General features: G+C 39.4%; 2 protein-coding genes across 2 annotated transcripts in view; both read right to left on the bottom strand.

Annotated features, from left to right (window-relative positions):
- LOC136288703 (connector enhancer of kinase suppressor of ras 2-like) overlaps window positions 1-17,464 on the bottom strand; it is a 40,872-nt gene extending 23,408 nt beyond the window's left edge. Inside the window, exons 1-3 of the mRNA XM_066182179.1 lie at window positions 17,209-17,464; window positions 8,179-8,213; window positions 2,292-2,340 (exon numbers count right to left, since the gene is read on the bottom strand). Of these exons, the coding sequence (XP_066038276.1) occupies window positions 2,292-2,340; window positions 8,179-8,213; window positions 17,209-17,289 (165 nt within the window). The 5' untranslated portion in view covers window positions 17,290-17,464. The remainder of the gene's footprint in view (window positions 1-2,291; window positions 2,341-8,178; window positions 8,214-17,208) is intronic.
- Window positions 17,465-17,685: 221 nt separating this feature from the next.
- Window positions 17,686-18,200, bottom strand: part of LOC136289064 (connector enhancer of kinase suppressor of ras 2-like) — a 144,681-nt gene continuing 144,166 nt past the window's right edge. The window contains exon 14 of the mRNA XM_066182529.1: window positions 17,686-17,837. Within this exon, the coding sequence (XP_066038626.1) occupies window positions 17,686-17,837 (152 nt within the window). The remainder of the gene's footprint in view (window positions 17,838-18,200) is intronic.

The raw sequence follows: 18,200 nt of genomic DNA, 5'->3' as shown, positions 1-18,200 counted from the left end.
ATTGCTACAGATTCTGAAAAAAAACCCCAAAAAACAACGACCACCAAATCAACCTAAAAGCATCTCTTTATTTAAAACCAAAACCAGGGATAGCACTCACAAACTGGTAAAGATTTGCCTCCAATGTACAAATGCTTAAGAACCTTAGAAAATAATCAGGTGAAAACAAGACTCCAGCTCCGGAGAGACAAAGGTTTATCTTAATTGAAAACAGCAGAGGGAGGAGTGGGTTTGGACATCCACAGCCCTGTTTGCAACCCTGGTGGGATTTAGCCCTGCACAAGTAGATGGTTTTGTGGCGACTGCAGGGATCAGCAGCTCCTGACTCCCGAGGGAGATGGCTCAGAGGGCACCAGCTCTCTGTGCTCTCCTGACCTCAGCCTGTCCTCCCAGCCAGCCCCAGGACAGGAATGTCCCACAAAACGTGGAAATTCTGGCAGGGAAAGCTCAGTGAGTGAGTGTGCAGCGTGCCACTAACCCAGCACATCTCCCCTGTTCAACTTCATCTCTGCAAATGTGTCTCTTCCTTCAAGAGAAGACAAAGATTAATGTTCCTGTGCTGGGGGAAACGCGGCAAAATACAGAAAATGAAACAGCAAAACTCTGCGAGAAAGCAGCAAATGTGCCCAGCAGCTCTGGAGGTTTTGTTGATGTATTGCAAATCGCAGCAGCAATATTGATCTGTCCCGTTGTGTCAGCTGGAGTTGTGTGGTGGCTGGGGCTGAAACAATCTACTCAATGCTCCCCTTTCCACAGAAATGGTTAGGGCAAAACAGGTGTGTTCCCGAAAAACACATCACCACATTTTCCCACAATTTAGGCTAGAGAAATGCAGAGATGGAATAAAAGCCCATAATGAAATGTGGTTAAATTTAAAGGACTGCAAGGCAAATTGAACGTCTGGAGGAGATACTCACCAGAAACTGGTATGCATCATTTAATATAAAGTTTTTTTAAAAAAATGAAAAAAAACAGCACAACAAATCAAGGGAGAGCTGAAAATATCTTTCTGACAGAAAAAATATCTTTCTTCTAAAAAGCTTAGTTAATTAATCTTCCTGTTTTGTTTACGCACACATAGAATGTATTCAAAACAAGGAAACTAGGGAAAGTTAAAGGTTTGCAATACCTTGGGGATCAGTAGATAATTAGCACTGCTAACGTAAAAATTCAAGCTCCACATTCTGAGAGATAAAAGAACCACTACAATATAATTAACTTGGTGGTAAACACTGTGAGGAAAGAGAACTCACAACTCCAAGTGACTCAGAGTTGCTATGGGAGACAGACAGATGATGGAGAACTCACTGGGGCTGTCAGTGTTTCGACTCTTACCTCGAAATCACAACACAGGGCCAGAGTCAGAGAGTGCACACACTGCTACCCCCAAACCCAGCACAGTGGAAATGAAAAAAAAGATGCTACATGGAGGTAAATTAAGGAGATCTCAGTGTAATCAGGGAATAGGAGAAGTCCTGTCACAGAAACACACAATGAAAAGCAGAACTGGTTCCTTGTACCTCCACTGGTTTTAACCGCAGGAGTTTTTAGGGAAAACTATTTAGAAAACTGAGTCATCACGGCCACAGAAAAGTTTGGGTTGGGAGGGACCTTAAAGCTCATCCCATTCCACCCCCTCTGCCATGTGCAGGGACACCTTCCACAGACCAGGCTGGTCCAAGCCCTGTCCGACCTAATCAGTGTAAAAAGTGCTAAGTCAGAACAAAGAACTGACATTCTTCAAATGAATGTTGTTTGTCCTTTGTATGAAATAATTTCCAAATGCTAAATAATAAAACTTTTTTTTCAGCTATTTTTCATTGAAAATGGAGCACCATATAGTTGATACCACAAAAATATTTGAAAATCTTAATCCCCAATCTCCGTATCATAGTATTTGTGTTATTTAAATAAATATTCTAAGAGTTTTAAAGCTTTTCTTTACCTTCAGGGTAAGCCTCCCTCCAGAAGTGCCTTCCAGCCCAACGTGATGTGTGATTCTCCTCCCCAAACTATCACATACTTCAGAACACACACTAAGGTTCCTAAACTTAACAGAATTCCTAAGTTCCTAAACTTAACTAAAAGTATCCCAGACCCACTGACCTGCTCTGGTTGCAGCAGCCAGTTTCCTCAACATGGAAATTATTCCTAGGTTTTTGTTTTCAGTTCTTTCATAACATAGGCAAACGTCCAGGTTTGGGATATCTTAAATATCTTTTAAAAATATGGCAATGAATTGAACAGTTGAGGAGTTTTTGCTCATTTAAAGCACATTTATAAATCATTACCTTCCTCATGGATGTGTTTCCTGGATGGTCAATGGCAGAACTTGCATATCTAGGACAGACAGAAGAAAGATGTCAAATAACCACAGGAAAAAAACCCAAGCTGATTACATAGTGCTTACAGCTGTGGATTTCTAAATATAAACACAGCATCCTGCAGCAGAAAATTCTGTAAGATTTTGCTACAGGATGCCACAGATGCCAAGACTTGACACTTTAAAATGCAAAAGTACTGTCTCTGATATATGTGAGTTCTGTAAAGATTGGAGAACAAACCAGGGCAGCAGTGCCAGAGGCCTTCCGTCATCCCATACTGCAAACAGTATTGGCCATGATGGAAATAGGACACTGAATCAGGGTCAGATTCTTCTGATCTGGCACAGAAATTCTTAAACACACAATTCCCCTCCATGCTCTCAAAAGTCAGGAAAAGGAGAATCCTTAACACTGTGGATGTTTTTGTATATGTCATGTAAATAGAAACAGAATGCAGAAATGGGGAATTAGTCAAGGGGAAAAATTAAAAAAGAATAAGAGAATTGTGGACATTTTTAATATATTGCCAAATTCTGTTGGTCAAAATAACAATTGTTTTAAGTCAGTGAAGCAGGAAGTGACATTTTCCCATTTGAAGATTTCCATTGCTAGGAGAAATCAAATTGACCAGCAGAAACAACTTCTGCATTGTGGGTTAGAAACATCTATAGTCCTGAGGCAAAGAAAATTTCCAGCCTGCAGTGGAGGGGTGGTATACATAACATTGAAATTAAATTTGTGGAAGTTAATAGGCAAGACTTCGATGTTCTAAGATGTCTGTAGGTGACATGGATTGAAGGAAACAATGAAAACCTAACAAGTTCAGCTTCAGACATTTGGGGAGGGGATGGAGAGATGCCCAAAATGCTGCTGATCGTGCCATTAATGCCCCATTTCTGCCCGTCCCTGACTATGCCATCCGTGCTGTTTCATCCTTCTGGGCACTTCCCCCTGATTTCAGGGCTGTTCCTTTTAATCCCATATGGAAAGCATCACTTTTGATGTTTCCAGTCTCTCTCTCAGCCAATACACAATCTCAATCATGCATCTGTGGTGGTATCGAAAATGTCCTTGGTCAAGTTTTATTTGCCTCTGTGCAACCACAATAATGGGCCTCCTCACAGTAATCACAGACTCTCAGCAGCAAAAAATGCAGTAAAGTGAGGGAAGCAGTCTGGAATTATTGATAGAAGCAGCCTGCTTCAGGCTTTTGAAACCTTGGCTAGGAAGTCAAGTCAGGATTGGGTGTTCTAGCATGCAACAAGTGTCATTTTTTCACTCGGTAAGATTTCAACAGTCTGCAGGAGGCTTGTTTGTTAAAAGATTTTATGTTTATCAAATACCCCTACCCAAATCTAATCATTCCTGAAGTATTCAGATGTGCAGATCACAGAAGAAGGAAATACTGATCTTTTCTCCTCTCTAAACTTGTAGATGTTCTGTACGAAAGTGGCAGAACGAATTTAGACACAGAGTATCCCAGTATTTTGCGTGGTCTGGTTGAAATGCTCTGTATCATATTTGATTGAATTATTCCTCGGCTGTGTTACAGAAAAAGGAGCGAAAAGGAAAAGAAGGGGAACGATGTGCAGTGATACGAGTTATAAGCACCTGGACTAATATTTCTCAAATCAATTAAAACAGTTTATCTACTAAATACGCGTTCACATACAATTGTGCTTTTGAACCAAATGTCAGGATCTAGAAAAAGATAATATCAATTAAAACAGAAAAGAAGAAAAACAAATCAAGCAATTATTTCAGTATGTCTGCAAAAACATTCCTTCCATAAATAATATCACGTAGAAAAGGCAAAATATTAAATAAATTACTGCAAAAATTGCTTTTATTAATGTAATTAGTACAATTTATAATTAAATTACATTTACAGTATCATTCTAAAATACTTATTCTACCCTACAATTTCCTCAAATGGATTTCTGAGCTATTTCTGTTTGACAGATACCTGAAGGATTTGAGCAATGTCTATTGAGACTTTCAATGTGCTCTGCCTACTTGTGGGGCGTGTATTGAAATTTGTGTGGATAAAAAGGCCTCCCTTTTATCTATTTTTTTAGAACTTGGACTAATACACACATATAGCATTTTGGATTTGTCTATGTGGTCACAGGAATGCATTTTTAGCCACCTCATCTGGATCCATTATTTACATTTAGGTTACTAGAGCTTCCATCTCTTATGTAATATATTCCTGTTTCAACGAGTAAATTCTCACTGCAGATTAATTATTGAGTATTTTGTAGTGAGGTTTTAAATCCCTGGCTCAGGTCTCTGCTCTGGGCTGTTGATGCTTCGAGCAACTCGGGTGCACCTGTAAATCTCTGCAGCCCCTGCAGTACAGGTGCAGCTGAACATGCAACATTGACAGCAAAATGTCAAGACTGAAAGTTATTTTTAAAATGTTCATCTCTTCTTATCTCTCCGGCATTAACCACAACCAAAAACAAAACAAAAAAAAAAGTAATTTCCAAAGCACACCGCCGTGACGGTGATTAGAATAATCTTGGAGCATTATTTACAAAGACAAAATGTGTTATGAGAAAGAAGTAGAGGAGTGTTTTCACATAAAAACTAAGCAAATATTCAGAAGAAGTGTTCATTTGAGTATCAGGTGTGCCACGTGTGAAGGATGCGGTTTTTCTGCCTCTCTCCCCCTTGCAGACCTGGCTGCTGAGTGAAGCGGAGATCTGCACCCAGGTGTCCACAGGGATGTCAGAGTTACGTGACACACCCGTGGCCAGAACCCACAGATGCTGAGGCTTCCTGTCACCAGAAAAATCTTCTCCTCAAGTGAAATGAAGATCAAAGGTCAGAGAGAGCCCTGCCAAGCACAGAGCCAGGCGTTTGTCTGCAGGAAAGCTAAGCAGTGATTCCTCACTGCGTGCCTGTTACCCCCTCATCATCTGTGATAACCCCCAACAGGGCAAAGGCTCCTGGCAAACAGGGGAACAAATCAGCTGCTGCTCAGGAACAGGCAGCTCAGCTTGCCCTCCTAAAACCTCAGTGCACCCACACATCCAGGGATTCCACCTCCAGCTGCAATTTCCGAAGTCACGACTCCTGCTCAGGGGTGAGGTCGCAACTTCCAGCCACAGGAGCTGTGAGGAGAGCTCAGATTTTTCTGCCAGCTAGGGCAGGTCTGCGAGTGATGGACAGTGCCCTGCACTGAGGGATGCTGGTGGAAGTCCTGCCCTGTGCACAGAGCTGGGTGTTCAGGTGTGAGATGTTCAGGCGCCAAGAGTTTGGAAGAACTCAGATTTGTAAGGCAGAGATCCCTCATTTCTGCTCATTTCCAGGCTGTGACAGAGCTGCCAGGCTTGCTCTACATTCCATTCATCAAATGAATTTAAAAAGCCCCATGTTCCCAGGGACATCCCTGCAGCAGCCTTGTAGCTCTCACAAAGCTGCTGGAGTTTCCAGCACGTGTTCCCTGAGGCCTAGGGGACGCTCTACTACATGCAAGAAACAACTTCCTTCTCCTTGGCTTTTTTAAAACAAAGGAGGCAATAATAAATATCACGGAGGCTCTATAGGTCCCCTGCATGTTAAAATCACAGAGTCACAGAGTGGTTTGTGTTGCAAGGACCTTAAAGCCCATCCCATTCCACCACCTGCCATGGGCAGGGACACCTTCCGCTATACCAGGGTGCTCCAAACCCTGTCCAACCTGGCCTTGGACACTTCCAGGGATGGGGCAGCCACAGCTCCTCTGGGCACCCTGTGCTAGGGCCTCCCCACCCTCACAGGGAAGAATTTCCTTATACCCAACCTAAATTTCCCCCCTTTCAGTTATTGAATGTAATGGTATTTCACCCAAATATGTCAATCTATCTAGACAGTTGATCTCCTGCTCCCCAAAGCCTAACTCTAGGGGCTAAATATCTGAAAAATGGTTTTTATTTGGGTGTAAGCTATTTAAATCACTTCAAATAAGGTTATTAGGAAGGTGATATAATTCTGCCTCTTGAAACATTTTTCAGCATATTGAAAAGGTACAATATGGACATGGTTTGGGCCTGAAGGCGAAAATGTGTGGGAGAAAGATTCTTCTATAAAAGAATATGAGAGCATAGCCTTTTGCTATGAAAGTTTGCCAAAATTTCATCAAGTCATATGTCCCTGGAAAGTATCTCTTGGCAGATGCCCTGTCCTGTCCACCATGGAGGTTCCATCTGGATTGCAATGTCCCTGCCAAACTGGGCATGTGCAGCCCACTGGGAAAAATCAGGTGCCCTTTGCTCTGGGAACAACAAAACTGTTCAGAAGAAAAAAAGACTCCTGTGCAGGTCTTCCTTGTGTCTGCATGAAAATGTGGGTGTGGAGAAGGAAATGGAAAGGGTGAGACATGTGGCTGTTTCTGGGAAAGGTGTTGGGTTTCTTTCTGACGCAGAGAAGTCAGGCAGGATGGACCCGAGGGAGGGGAAGCCAGGCAGAAAACAAGGAGAAACAAGTGGGAGAGAAGAACAGGATGAGAGAACCTCTAAAGGGGCTGGGAGACTAAATGAAAACAGTCAGATTTACAGAAAACAGTAGGTATTTCAAAACTCAAGTGTGAGAGGTAGAGGCAAAGAGGTGAAATGAAGCTGCTACTTCAAAAGAGAGCAAGGATAACTCACTCTCCCCCCAGGTAACCCTAGACAGGAGGCATGCTGCAAAATGGAACAAAATACTAATATTTAAATATTAACGTGTTTAACCTCCTGTAAAGCAAACCTGTACACTTAGTTGAGGTGATGAACTGCTGGCACTGGAGGGACAGGACTGTCTGCTGTCAGATGAGGTGGAATTTCATCTGTACCTCACTTTAATCTCTGCTAGCAGTGCTGCTCCATTTAGTTAAATGCCATTTTCACCATGCACAGCCCACTCAGGGAAACAGCAGCAAATGGTCACCACTACAGCTGCCTTTCAACTGCATTGTGATGTTTAAAACACAAATAAAGAGGTAAAAATGCTGTCAGCCCTGAAAAATCAAGTGTGAGGTGGTCAACAGCTGATAGTGTTGCACCTCAGATTTTTAGCTGTAATTCAGGGATGTTATAGCACTGAAGGGAATTATCAGCCAGTTGTAAATCCTTTAGATTGGTCAAAGCACTCTAAATCTAATTAATTATTCAGCTTCTTAAATAGGTTTAGGCCATATATGGGATGAAAAACCATGAAAAAGAATAAATATAGTAGATTACAACTAAACTTAATTGGAATATATGATGATACAGAGTAGCTGTTGCTTCAAACACTCTTTTACTGTGACTTCTGGATGCAACATGAATATGAAGATATTCATCAGATAAACAGCAAAGAAATGAAAGACAAAATCACTGTTTACTTTGAATAAATTGATTCAATTCAGACCTAAAGGCCAAACTGAACACCCCATTCTTACTATCTATCTGCTATAAACCACAAATATAAGCAGTAATCTTGTACAGAGTTAGAGTTGTTGCTGAGTTAATGTAGATGTTCATTGAAACATTCTGCCTGTGGGTTACCAAAATTATGTTAGACACATATTATGTTTTTCATCTTCAGAGTGAGCCTGAAATACTGAATTTCAAAAATAAAAAAAGTAAATTGGGAAACATAACAGTGTAATTTTTCCCCCCTACAAATATTTTATAATCTTTTATCTGAAGAATTTTTCAAATCTTTGTAATGTATATTTATGTTTAGTGTTGGCAATTGAACATTTTCTAAATGATATCAGCACTGATGTCTTTAAACCCTGAAAATTTATTCCTCAAATAATGCAACAAAGTTTCTAAAAGTAAAGAGTTTAATTCACAAATATAACTGTGTATATATTTAAATGTAGAATAACAGAAGCAATTACCTTTCAGTGTCTCCACTGACTGTATCCCCTGCTCTCTGTAGAAGAAAAATAAAGGGCATTAAGCACAGCTAAAGACAAGACTTCCTTGGTGCTTTGAAACAAGTGACAGAGGTAAACCACAGTTAACTCTGCAGTTCTAAGCAAAGGAAATGGAACATTTATTTCAATTTCCAGCTAAGAGCTATTTTAAAATGAAGAGCATGCTTAAAACAACTTGCATCTGCACTTATAAACTAACTTCAGATGCTGTGTAATTGTGATCAAATCTTCTTAAAATAAATGAGCTAAAACTTGTTTGAATGTTGGCAAAAGTGTTAATATTTGAAGGGGAGTTTAAACGCAAAGAACAAATATTGCAATATAGAATACAGAATTTCAGAAGGACAAACTTTCTTTGACGTCATTCTTAGCTTTAAATAACTTGATTTGCCACATTTGTTATTCCTCTGAGGTTTGGAAATGAGCCTGTCTTCGTCGAGTAAGTAGCAGCTGATTCGGGGTTGAAAATGAAATCTTCAGACAGTTTAAGTTACTTTAAAACAAGTTTTATGATGGAGGATTTCTCCCACAGCTAATAATTAAAATTTACAAAAAATGGAATTACAAAACACCCTCCGCCACCCCCCCAATAGGTTGTAAAATTCATATATAGTTGTTTATAAATGCAGAAATCTGCACTTGCAAAATCTTTGACTTCCTGGATAACCAAATACGAAACCAGTAATTTTAGGAAGTGCAGTGTTTGTGTTTTAATGCCACTACTTGAGGCCTGCAGCAGATGTTTGATCACAGATAATACTGAATCATGGATGAGCTCAGAGCACAGACACAGAAGGGACAGGAAGTTTGCTGGGGCTGTTGCACCACAGGGCTCTGCACAAGCAAATTTTGGACAAAAACATTTTGCCACGTCTTCCTTCAAGAAGCCTCCCCTGCCCCTGGGGAACCCAGTACAGAGCCAGTTATCAGCTTTTAGTGAGCTTCAGCTAAAGTATTCCAGCAAATGTGAGGAGAAAAGATGATCCCACTCAAATAAGAAGCCTTATCTGATGAAAAATAATGAAATGGTGCCCGTACACTAAAAGCAGGAGTTCTCTGACATTTCTTGTTGAAACCAGGCAAAGGCAGGAGCTCCCCACTGAGTGACTGAGCACAAAACACCCTAAAAGGCTTTCCTGAGAGCCATAAATGCCTCAGTTCTCCTCAGAGCAGGCTGAAATGTAGCACAACTTAAAAAAAGAGAACTCTAAAAAAATTGAAAATTTTCTCAAAGCAGACTGGAAGGGTTAACAGCACACAGCTAAAGCAAAATATCTGCTTGAGAGATGTTGCTCTGGTGCTGAAAATGCTCTGCTAAATACAAATGAACCAGTCTGGGCATCCCTGGAAATGCTGGGGACAGCCCAGTAAAATATTGTGTGGCCAAGCGAGCAAAAGAACTTTGACAGCAGCACTACCCATGCTACTGTTATAAAAATAGAATTTTTTCCTACCAGAAGGCTCAAAGCTTTCCTTCTCTTATCTCTCTGACTTCTAAGGTTTCTAATTTTAGCAGCTAAAAGTGGGACTACTAATTCATTCAGAGCTTCCCATTCTATTTCTTAACTTCCTTTTCCGAAAATGCTCCCAAAGTAAAAGCAAAGTGTTTCCAAATCAGAATTTACTCCCTCTCTCCCAAATGGGACCCATTCCATGTTCTCGTCCCTGACAAAGCTGAAATAAACCTCCCTCACCCTGCTCTGGCTGGTCTTTCCAGCACCTGAATTACAAATTTCCACTGCTACAAGAACTCAGTTATTTATCTCCTTTCAAGACAATGCACAAAAACCACCTTGGTCACACATGATCACCTTGGATGGTGGCTTTGACATTTCTTTTGATCAGATGTATTTCACAAACAACTATTAGTGTGATGTGAACTTGCATATATTAGGCTGAAAAAAGACGTACTAGAGAGGAAATTACTTCTGATAACAAACCACATTTTTCTAGAGGTCAGTCTTTCAACACCACCAATTTTTCTGCATTAACAAGCATTAATTTCCAAAGATGTTGAATAATGTAATCTCATTAACTGAAGCATGGTCTGTAGCAGGGAAATTTTAAAATGCTCTGTAACAGTGTGAAAAAGAAAAATATGATTTAGCCACTGAACAATTCATAGATTATTGTAACTGATTATTAGTTGCTGTAATTCAGAAAGGAGCAAAGAAGAATATCTATATATATATACAGAGGGAGAGAAAATTGTTGATATCGGTACTTAAAACATAAAAAACATAATTACGTCTTTTGAAGTTTTTATCAAAATTAATTTATTAGAAGAAAAATCACAGCTCCTGACCAACTCATCACTAACACAGAGATTATTACCAGTATTTAAGTGTGGACACTTGGGATTACTACAGAACTTTGTCACATATTTATCATCTTTAACTTCACTGATTTGCTTCCCAAAGAAGCTCCCTTGGGAGAATAAAGCTTGAAATGCCTTATAAAGGATTATACCTTTATACCTTTATAAAGGATTTCTGATACTATACATAGAAACTCCCACACTGGCATTTCTATAAATGTCTACCTATAGCTAAAATTAATTTCCTTGTGTAATTGTAATTACATGCAAATTCAATGCTGACAATGACTTACATGTGGAAGGCTCCTACCTACATTTTCAGCAACCTTATATATAAATTTTTTTTGAGCAGTTACTTCTTACCAGTTTGTGACATTTGAAGAAAAAAAAATTGCCTTTTCCTAGTTCCCAAACTAAAACTTTACTTCATCTTACTACAAGGCCACTTTCATGAGAAGCAGACATGCGGGAGGCTCAGGAGGCACAAGTCTTGTCATGCTGTCAGAGACTATAAAGCACAAATTCTGTGAAATTCAGGTCACTGGCACCTATCTGCCTTCTTTAGTCAGCTCCACTTTTCTGGAGCTCTAGGGATTCCCATGGATCTGCTTGTGCCTTGCACGAGTGGAGATGAAAGGACAAAAAGGCCTCTGTGGTCCCACAAGCAGATCTGAGGCTCCTCTCCCCAAGGAAAACCTGTAGAAAGTCCCATTTACCTGAAACTTCTATACGTGACTCATTTATAGACTTCTATAAATGACTTATTCAAAGGAATCGTTCCTTTGAATCAGAATTTCCTCTCCTAAGTAAAGAAATCAGATAAACCATCGAAAACAGAAGAACCCTGTGCTGCAGAGATTGTGTGAAAATATTCAACACTCATTATTTACTTGTGTCCTAAAGCAAGAGACAGGAGTAGCTGGTAATGAGATTTCATAATGTGTGTTACTAATCTCAGTGGCCAAATTCAAGATATTCATTCCATCTACATACACAATTTATTCAGATGCAAAGATTCACAAGCTTCTTTATTGTATTGTTCTTCCACTCTTCTATACTCAGATACTGAATTATTATTAAAAAAAAAAGTAAAATAAGAAAAAAAAAATTCTTCTTCTACTTCTTTAGCTCATATATTTATTATCCTGAAGATTTCTCTACAGTATGTTTGCTCAGGAACAATCAAACAGTGGCCTTGTTATGAGGGGCTTTACTTATCTCTCTACCTCAGAGAGCAGATGAATCTTTCAAAATTGTGCTGAGCTAAAAATAAAAGCGGCCTTTGAGGTTTTCACTCTACTCACCCTTGTAAAGGGGAGAGATAACAGACAGGAAATCACCCAATGTGATCTACATCTGTGTAGTCTGAGGTACTCAAATTTGTGCTGATGGAAAACAAGAGGGCGGGTGAGAAGATGAACTGAAGGCAGAGGGAAGGGATCCACTTGAATTTGTAATTATGGGGTGGTGATAAGGATTGTCAGCACACGGTGGGGAACAGGGGAGGCAGCAAAGGGAATTCCCTCCCCTTCCTTTTCCTCACTTCCCCCATTGCCATGGGAACAAGTTACTTGTGGCCCTGCCCTGCCCAGGGCTGACCTTTCTGCCATGAAAGGCTCCTGTCCTCCAAAACCCCGTCCTTGTTCTCCTGCTGGGGAAGGGGAAAGGACAGGGAGCAAGGCTGAGCCACAGAGTAGGGAGAAAAAAATCAAAGGAGTCCCCAAAATGTTTCAACTGGATTCCTACACACTGATCTTTTCAGCAGCTGGACATGATATTTGTGTGATAAGGAAGAGATTTCTATTTGGTGCATATTCTAGAGGATAAATATTGCAATTATCATAGCAATAATATCTGTTGTAACTAATATTTATTATCAAATGGCTGTTAAATTTGGCTTTAGACGGTGTATATATCTAAACTGGTGTTTTTAGTAGCCTGGAAATCAATGAAAACAAGGCAGAAATTCATTTGCTAAAATAATACAATGCAGTACAACTTAGTTGTGTTGTAGTTCTCCGGAGTCAGAGGACTGCAGAATGTTTTACAAATGGCAATTTACCCATGAAGTCACAGCAGGTTAATGATGCTTCATTGGCTGACTTGCATTGGTAGTTTGTAGTGGTTTGTTTGAAGACTGCAGAATATCATCATTTAAATATGCTGTAATAGAGCAAAATTACTTCTGAAAACACCACATATGTTTGGATAAAGGCAGCCTCATATTTGCTTTGTGCAAAGTGTCCTGATACAACTACAAATACAAGGAATTCTAGGCCAACCAGGCAGCCTGAACTTTTGGAAGCAGCAGGAATGAGAAGCCTGTCTCGGGGTGGAATTTGCAAACACATCCATCCTAACCAGGCTGTTCCAAACAAAACCCCAGCCCCTCTCCTGAGCTTCTGCAAAGAGCTGGTTCTTCCAGAAATCAAGGACAATCTGAGTTCTGGGTTAACACCGGTTTAGTCTTTCTTTTTTTATGGATCCGGATCAGTTATGAAGTTCTTGATTATTGAATGAATGTGGAAACCTAAAGACTGATGACATTATTGTTAAAAAGAACCTTTCTTAACATCTTATTTTCCCTTTTACTGCAAGACACCTTTTTAAAACACCTTTTCAAAACATCTTTCTCCCCTTTGAGTTGTTTACAGATTAATGAAGGGTATAGTTTAGATAGTCAGGTCTGAACAGAACTCTAAAGAAATACAGTATTGGACTTTCTACTCAAGGATCCATCTTCAAGTATGAGGGAGACACTTGTGAGTTCAACCCTTCATGTGCACAGTCTCAATGAAAAATAATATTATTTTACAATCAGTACAACTGGGCAGACTAATTTTGAAGCTACAGAAGCCAGAAATAAATACTTATATTGGCTTCTCTGAGCAGCCAGAACCCACACAATCATCCTCAGAGTGATTTCTCATTATAACTGCAAGGTAGGGAAAGGAGGCTTCCTATATTACAGATACTTAAATAAAAGCCAAAGATAGATTTTATTCAGCACTTCAGAAAGGAAATAAAACTCTGAAGAAAGTAATGCTCATTCCTGACAGCAGTTTTGTTTCTTTCTGCAAGAGCAGGAAGGAATAAATAAAACATGAGCACTTTTCCTGCAAAATTGGCAATAAAAGGCTCCTCCTTCAGTCAGTGGAGCTGATTCTCCCAGACTATCTTAATTATTCTACTTATCAGAGCAGCACTCAGACTGCCTGTCATCCCAAAAAAAGCATCTGGAACATCTGGCACATCCCAGCGTGCACCCATTACACAACACCCAGATTTACATTGGTTTTGCACAGGTTTTAATTCTCAGCATGTACCATTAAACTTTATATCGTTTGTCAAGCTGCCTCTGCAGCTCCAGGAACAGTTAAAGAGCATTTCCATCACCCTGTGCCACAGGGATGAGTTACCAGCTTCCTGGGATCAGCAAGAAGGGAATAAAAAGCAAGTTAAGCAAGTGCTGTGTAACAATGACTAACCCTAAAACACCATCGTGCTTCAAATTATCTTTAAAATAAAAAAGTGACTCCTGGTCTGGCACTCTCAATGAATACCCTAAAGCTGCCATTATTCCTGTTTTACTGTGAAGGGAACATTGAAATGAAAGAATTGATCTTAAAACTCATTAAAAACTAAGTCTTTTCAACACACTGAATTCTAATTCACACACACAAAAAATAAATTAGAAATTCAAATCTATTCTCCACTTTTTTCATATATGATACTACAAAGCAAAATATCCAATTATTTTGTAGATAATAGGCCCAGAACATTTACCACCAAGTAAAACCAGCTGAGAGATCATTATCCAACTGGAGAATTTAATGTGGTAACCAGCAAATTAAATTTCAGAGCTTCAGAAAGTCATGCAAATCTGAAGCAATAAAACCATGGAGTTGAACCCTGTGTGGATTTCCAGACTGGATCTGGAATGAGATCTTCAGCATTCTCATTTTAGATGGAATCTAGTTGCCACAGAGCAAAAACGAACTGAGCAACAGGAAAGATACAGTTTTCTATAAGTTTTTGTAAAATCCTGAAGAATTTCCATGGTTTTTTGTGTTTTGCTTTATGGTCAGAAATGCAAAATGAAAAATTTCCCAGGTACATCTGGTCTGCTGAGCTGGAGTCCTGTGTGATAAATTAATTTTCTGCAGAATGAACTCTGGTAATACTAAATAATAGCATATTCAGGTTTTAACTTTATCCTTGTAAGCCCATATTTAGGCTCAACCTGGTAAATGATGTCACTTCAGAAGTGAAGCATTAGTAAACATATAAAGTCATGTTCCAAGAGATACTCTATTAATTAATAATTATTTATAACAGCCTTACTAATTGTAATTGACTCTTGCTTTGGTTCTGTGACGTTGCATATCAATTAAATTAGAGCTATAAATATATCCTGGAAGAGGGTAGTGTTTCTTGACAGGAATATTTTACTGCAACATGGCTTCATGCATCGTTTTATATCCTGGGCATGCTGCCAATATTGCATTACCTAAATATCCATTTTATATAGGAACTCTGCATCCTCCCAGCAACTTATGAAATCAGGCTAATTGTTTAATTTTGGGTTCCAAATCAACATTCCTTCCAAAGCATTAATCCAGTGGTGAATCTCTGCAATTACCAATTTTGCAAAACTTCTTACGTCTGGTAATTTAAACTGCCGTTAAGTAAGTGCCTTTTTGTATTTTTTTTTGCTACATATTTATGTAAGTGCTTATAAAATTAAGCAATGGCTAAGAGATGCTTGATTCCTCCTTCCATCAAGCCATCCTTGTTTGATTACAAAACATTATCACCTTCCCTTCACTAAAGATGATGAAAATCCTATTTATCATCTCCATTTCCCAAAGCATTCATCTGGGCTGAAATTTTGATCTATATCCAGGAGTTGTACTGGGCTTGTGTTAAGGGGAGAGGATTTCATGGAAATGTGATTCCAACAGTTCTGCACTTTTGCCTTCCACTGAAAAACACAGAGCCAAAGAAAGAAGAAAAGCTAAACAAGTTTTGTTAACTTTTCTAATACAAATGTAGCAAAAGCTGTTTTAAGATGGTTTGGTCTCATTATCCAAAAAAGGTTTACATATCAAAATGGTTACAAAAATCCTGGTAACACCTTTGGATATTAAGGAAATGAGCTGACCCATTTAAACATTAAATTTGTATCTAGGAACGCCACTCTCAGATACTTTTCCTTTTTGCTATCAAGCTGCCGTGAAATATTCTTTGATATTTCACATTTTTGTTGTGGGTAGCTCTCTTTCAAGATAAATATGCCTTTTTTTTTTTTTTTTCTTGGCTTTTCAGAATTCTTTCAGTATTCCAAATGGGAAGACGTTAATGTGAATGATTCTGTGCTGCCAGGAACCCACAAAATCTGTGTCAGCAACTCTGTGTATTTGTCGACTCAGTTCCTCTTGTATATTTATAAGGCAGTTGACAAAGTGCCTCAGATATTCTGATTCCTGTGATTATCTCCTGAAGGACTTAAAGGGTCTCTTTTGATGCTGCCCCAAAAATTTGTGGTGGTGAAAGAATTAATACTGCTCTGTCAGTCCATGAATAATCATTTTACCTGTGCCCTCCTCTGGAATCACTGCACATGAAGCAAGAGTTTGTGAACAGGGACTGCACTGACTTTTAGGGTGGACTGACCATTCCATGTTGTCTCTTCCCAGGATAACTCCTGTTTTCCAGTTTCCTGCTTTTCCTTCAGACCCTTTAGAGCTGACATTTTATGTCATTCGGGTATTTTTAAATATTGACTTTATCATCATACAATATCATACTGCTAATTTATCATGTCTGTTCAATTAGCTGCATGATGGTATGGAAATCATGCAAGAAAATACAACTTAGTCCTGAAATCAAGGGTGAATTTGCATCTTACCCTAAATGACCCATTTCCCTCTCTTCAGAACTCAGGTGAGCCCACAGATCATCAACAGAATTCCAAAAACTGACTGGAATGAGCTGATTCATCTACCTAGTTATGAAATATTGTTGGGGTTTGTTGCAGGCTTGCATAATAATTTTCTCATTCATCCTTATAAATTGCCTGCTGATTTTCTCTCCAGGTTTGAAATCCTTTGCTTTGACTTTGTGATACTGATAATCTCTGTCAGAGAGATTGAAATCCACAATTTCAATAAATAAATTTAAATAAACAGTAACTCCATTAAACTCATCTGATTTTAAAAGACACAGTAATCAAAGTGGAAATACAAAAGCTTATAAATTAATGTATAATAAATCATTTTCGGAGGCTCAGTGGAGGAACCCTATGAACCTTCAAAGATAAATTAAACTAAACTCAGTGAGACTGAATAATTAAGAGCACGATTTTACTGAAGCATCTGTCAGCAAGATGATTCTTGTATTGTGTTTTGCTGTTCTGTCCTGACTTTTATGAGAAAGCTGTCGTGATACTGACATCGAAAAAGTGACTGTCATGAGAAATTTGTCATGACACCATCACTGAGCAACCTTTCTCAGACTATGAAACACAGCATGAAATCAGGAAGTAGAAGACTGTGCCTTCTTGCCTGGATCAGCCCTAAGAGAAGACTGGAATGCCTGGATCAATCCTAAGAAGAGAACACCAGAGTGTTTTCCAGGTGGCTCGTGCAGGGAGGTGTTTGCTGGGCACTCACATGGTAAAGTGGAACGGTGTTGTTCTCTGCCAGGGAGAAGTTGAGCATGTCCTGCTGCCCTGGCTCCAGCCTGACATTCATGGTGGAGGCCAGCACGGAGGGGCTGATGGGGTAGCTGGGGTTCCCTGGGGGTTTTCCCTTTTTCCTGGACCTCCTGCCTGTGTCCCGTTTGTTGTCCTTCTGTGTCAGAGGCTCCTCCTGGATCACCAGGATCTTGTCGTCGCTCAGGTACCGCAGCAGCGAATTCTCAGAGTCAGTGGTTGGAGGGGAGGGAAGGCATAAAAAGAAACATTAGGAAGAGGAAACAAGCAAAAAAACATTTTGGCTGGCCAGAGACCATCACTCAGTCCTGTTAAAGTGGAAAAAGTCGTGTGAATGTCCAGGGAATTGTGGGGGCTCTCCCTGGACTCCGTTCCACATTTACTGACACCGTAACTGGTGAAAGGGAGTGGACACAGAAAATATTGCTGAATTGTATCATGCAGGGAGCATCTCTGGGACCATTCCAGACACCAGGACTGTACTTTCAAGGAATTTGACAAGCTGGAATAATGGTTTTAAGGAGATGTGCAGCACACTTGGGCACGGTTTCAAAATGGGAGCTGGCCAGGCAACAAGTCTGTTACTGTCTGTAACAGTGAAATATGAGCTAAACATACATCAACAGATTTGGAATAAATCAGAAAAGGCTCGTGCCTAAAATGAAATTTATTTTCTCTTGGAATGGAAGTTTACTGAAAAAGGTGGTTTAAAATCCTGTATTGGTCTTCCAGAATCAATTTTTCATTCACATTTTCAGGAGTCAAGTTGAACTCCTCTCAGCTTCCAAACCATGACTAAAAGATTTTAAAAAAAATAGCCTTCAAGAATCTTCAACAATCAGTGTCATAATAAATACAGTTATATATTTGAAGAATATTCTTTTGAATTGTATGATTTGTTTTTGCCAGAGGAAAGAATCTGTACAATCAATTTATCTTCTTGCAAAGTTC

The sequence above is a fragment of the Chamaea fasciata genome, unplaced genomic scaffold (assembly GCF_029207755.1).
Source record: "Chamaea fasciata isolate MVZ Bird 193981 ecotype frontalis unplaced genomic scaffold, bChaFas1.0.hap1 SCAF_4, whole genome shotgun sequence".
Lineage (NCBI taxonomy): Eukaryota > Metazoa > Chordata > Aves > Passeriformes > Sylviidae > Chamaea > Chamaea fasciata.
The sequence above is the reverse complement of the archived record's forward strand: the minus strand, read 5'-3'. Positions and strand labels throughout refer to the sequence as shown.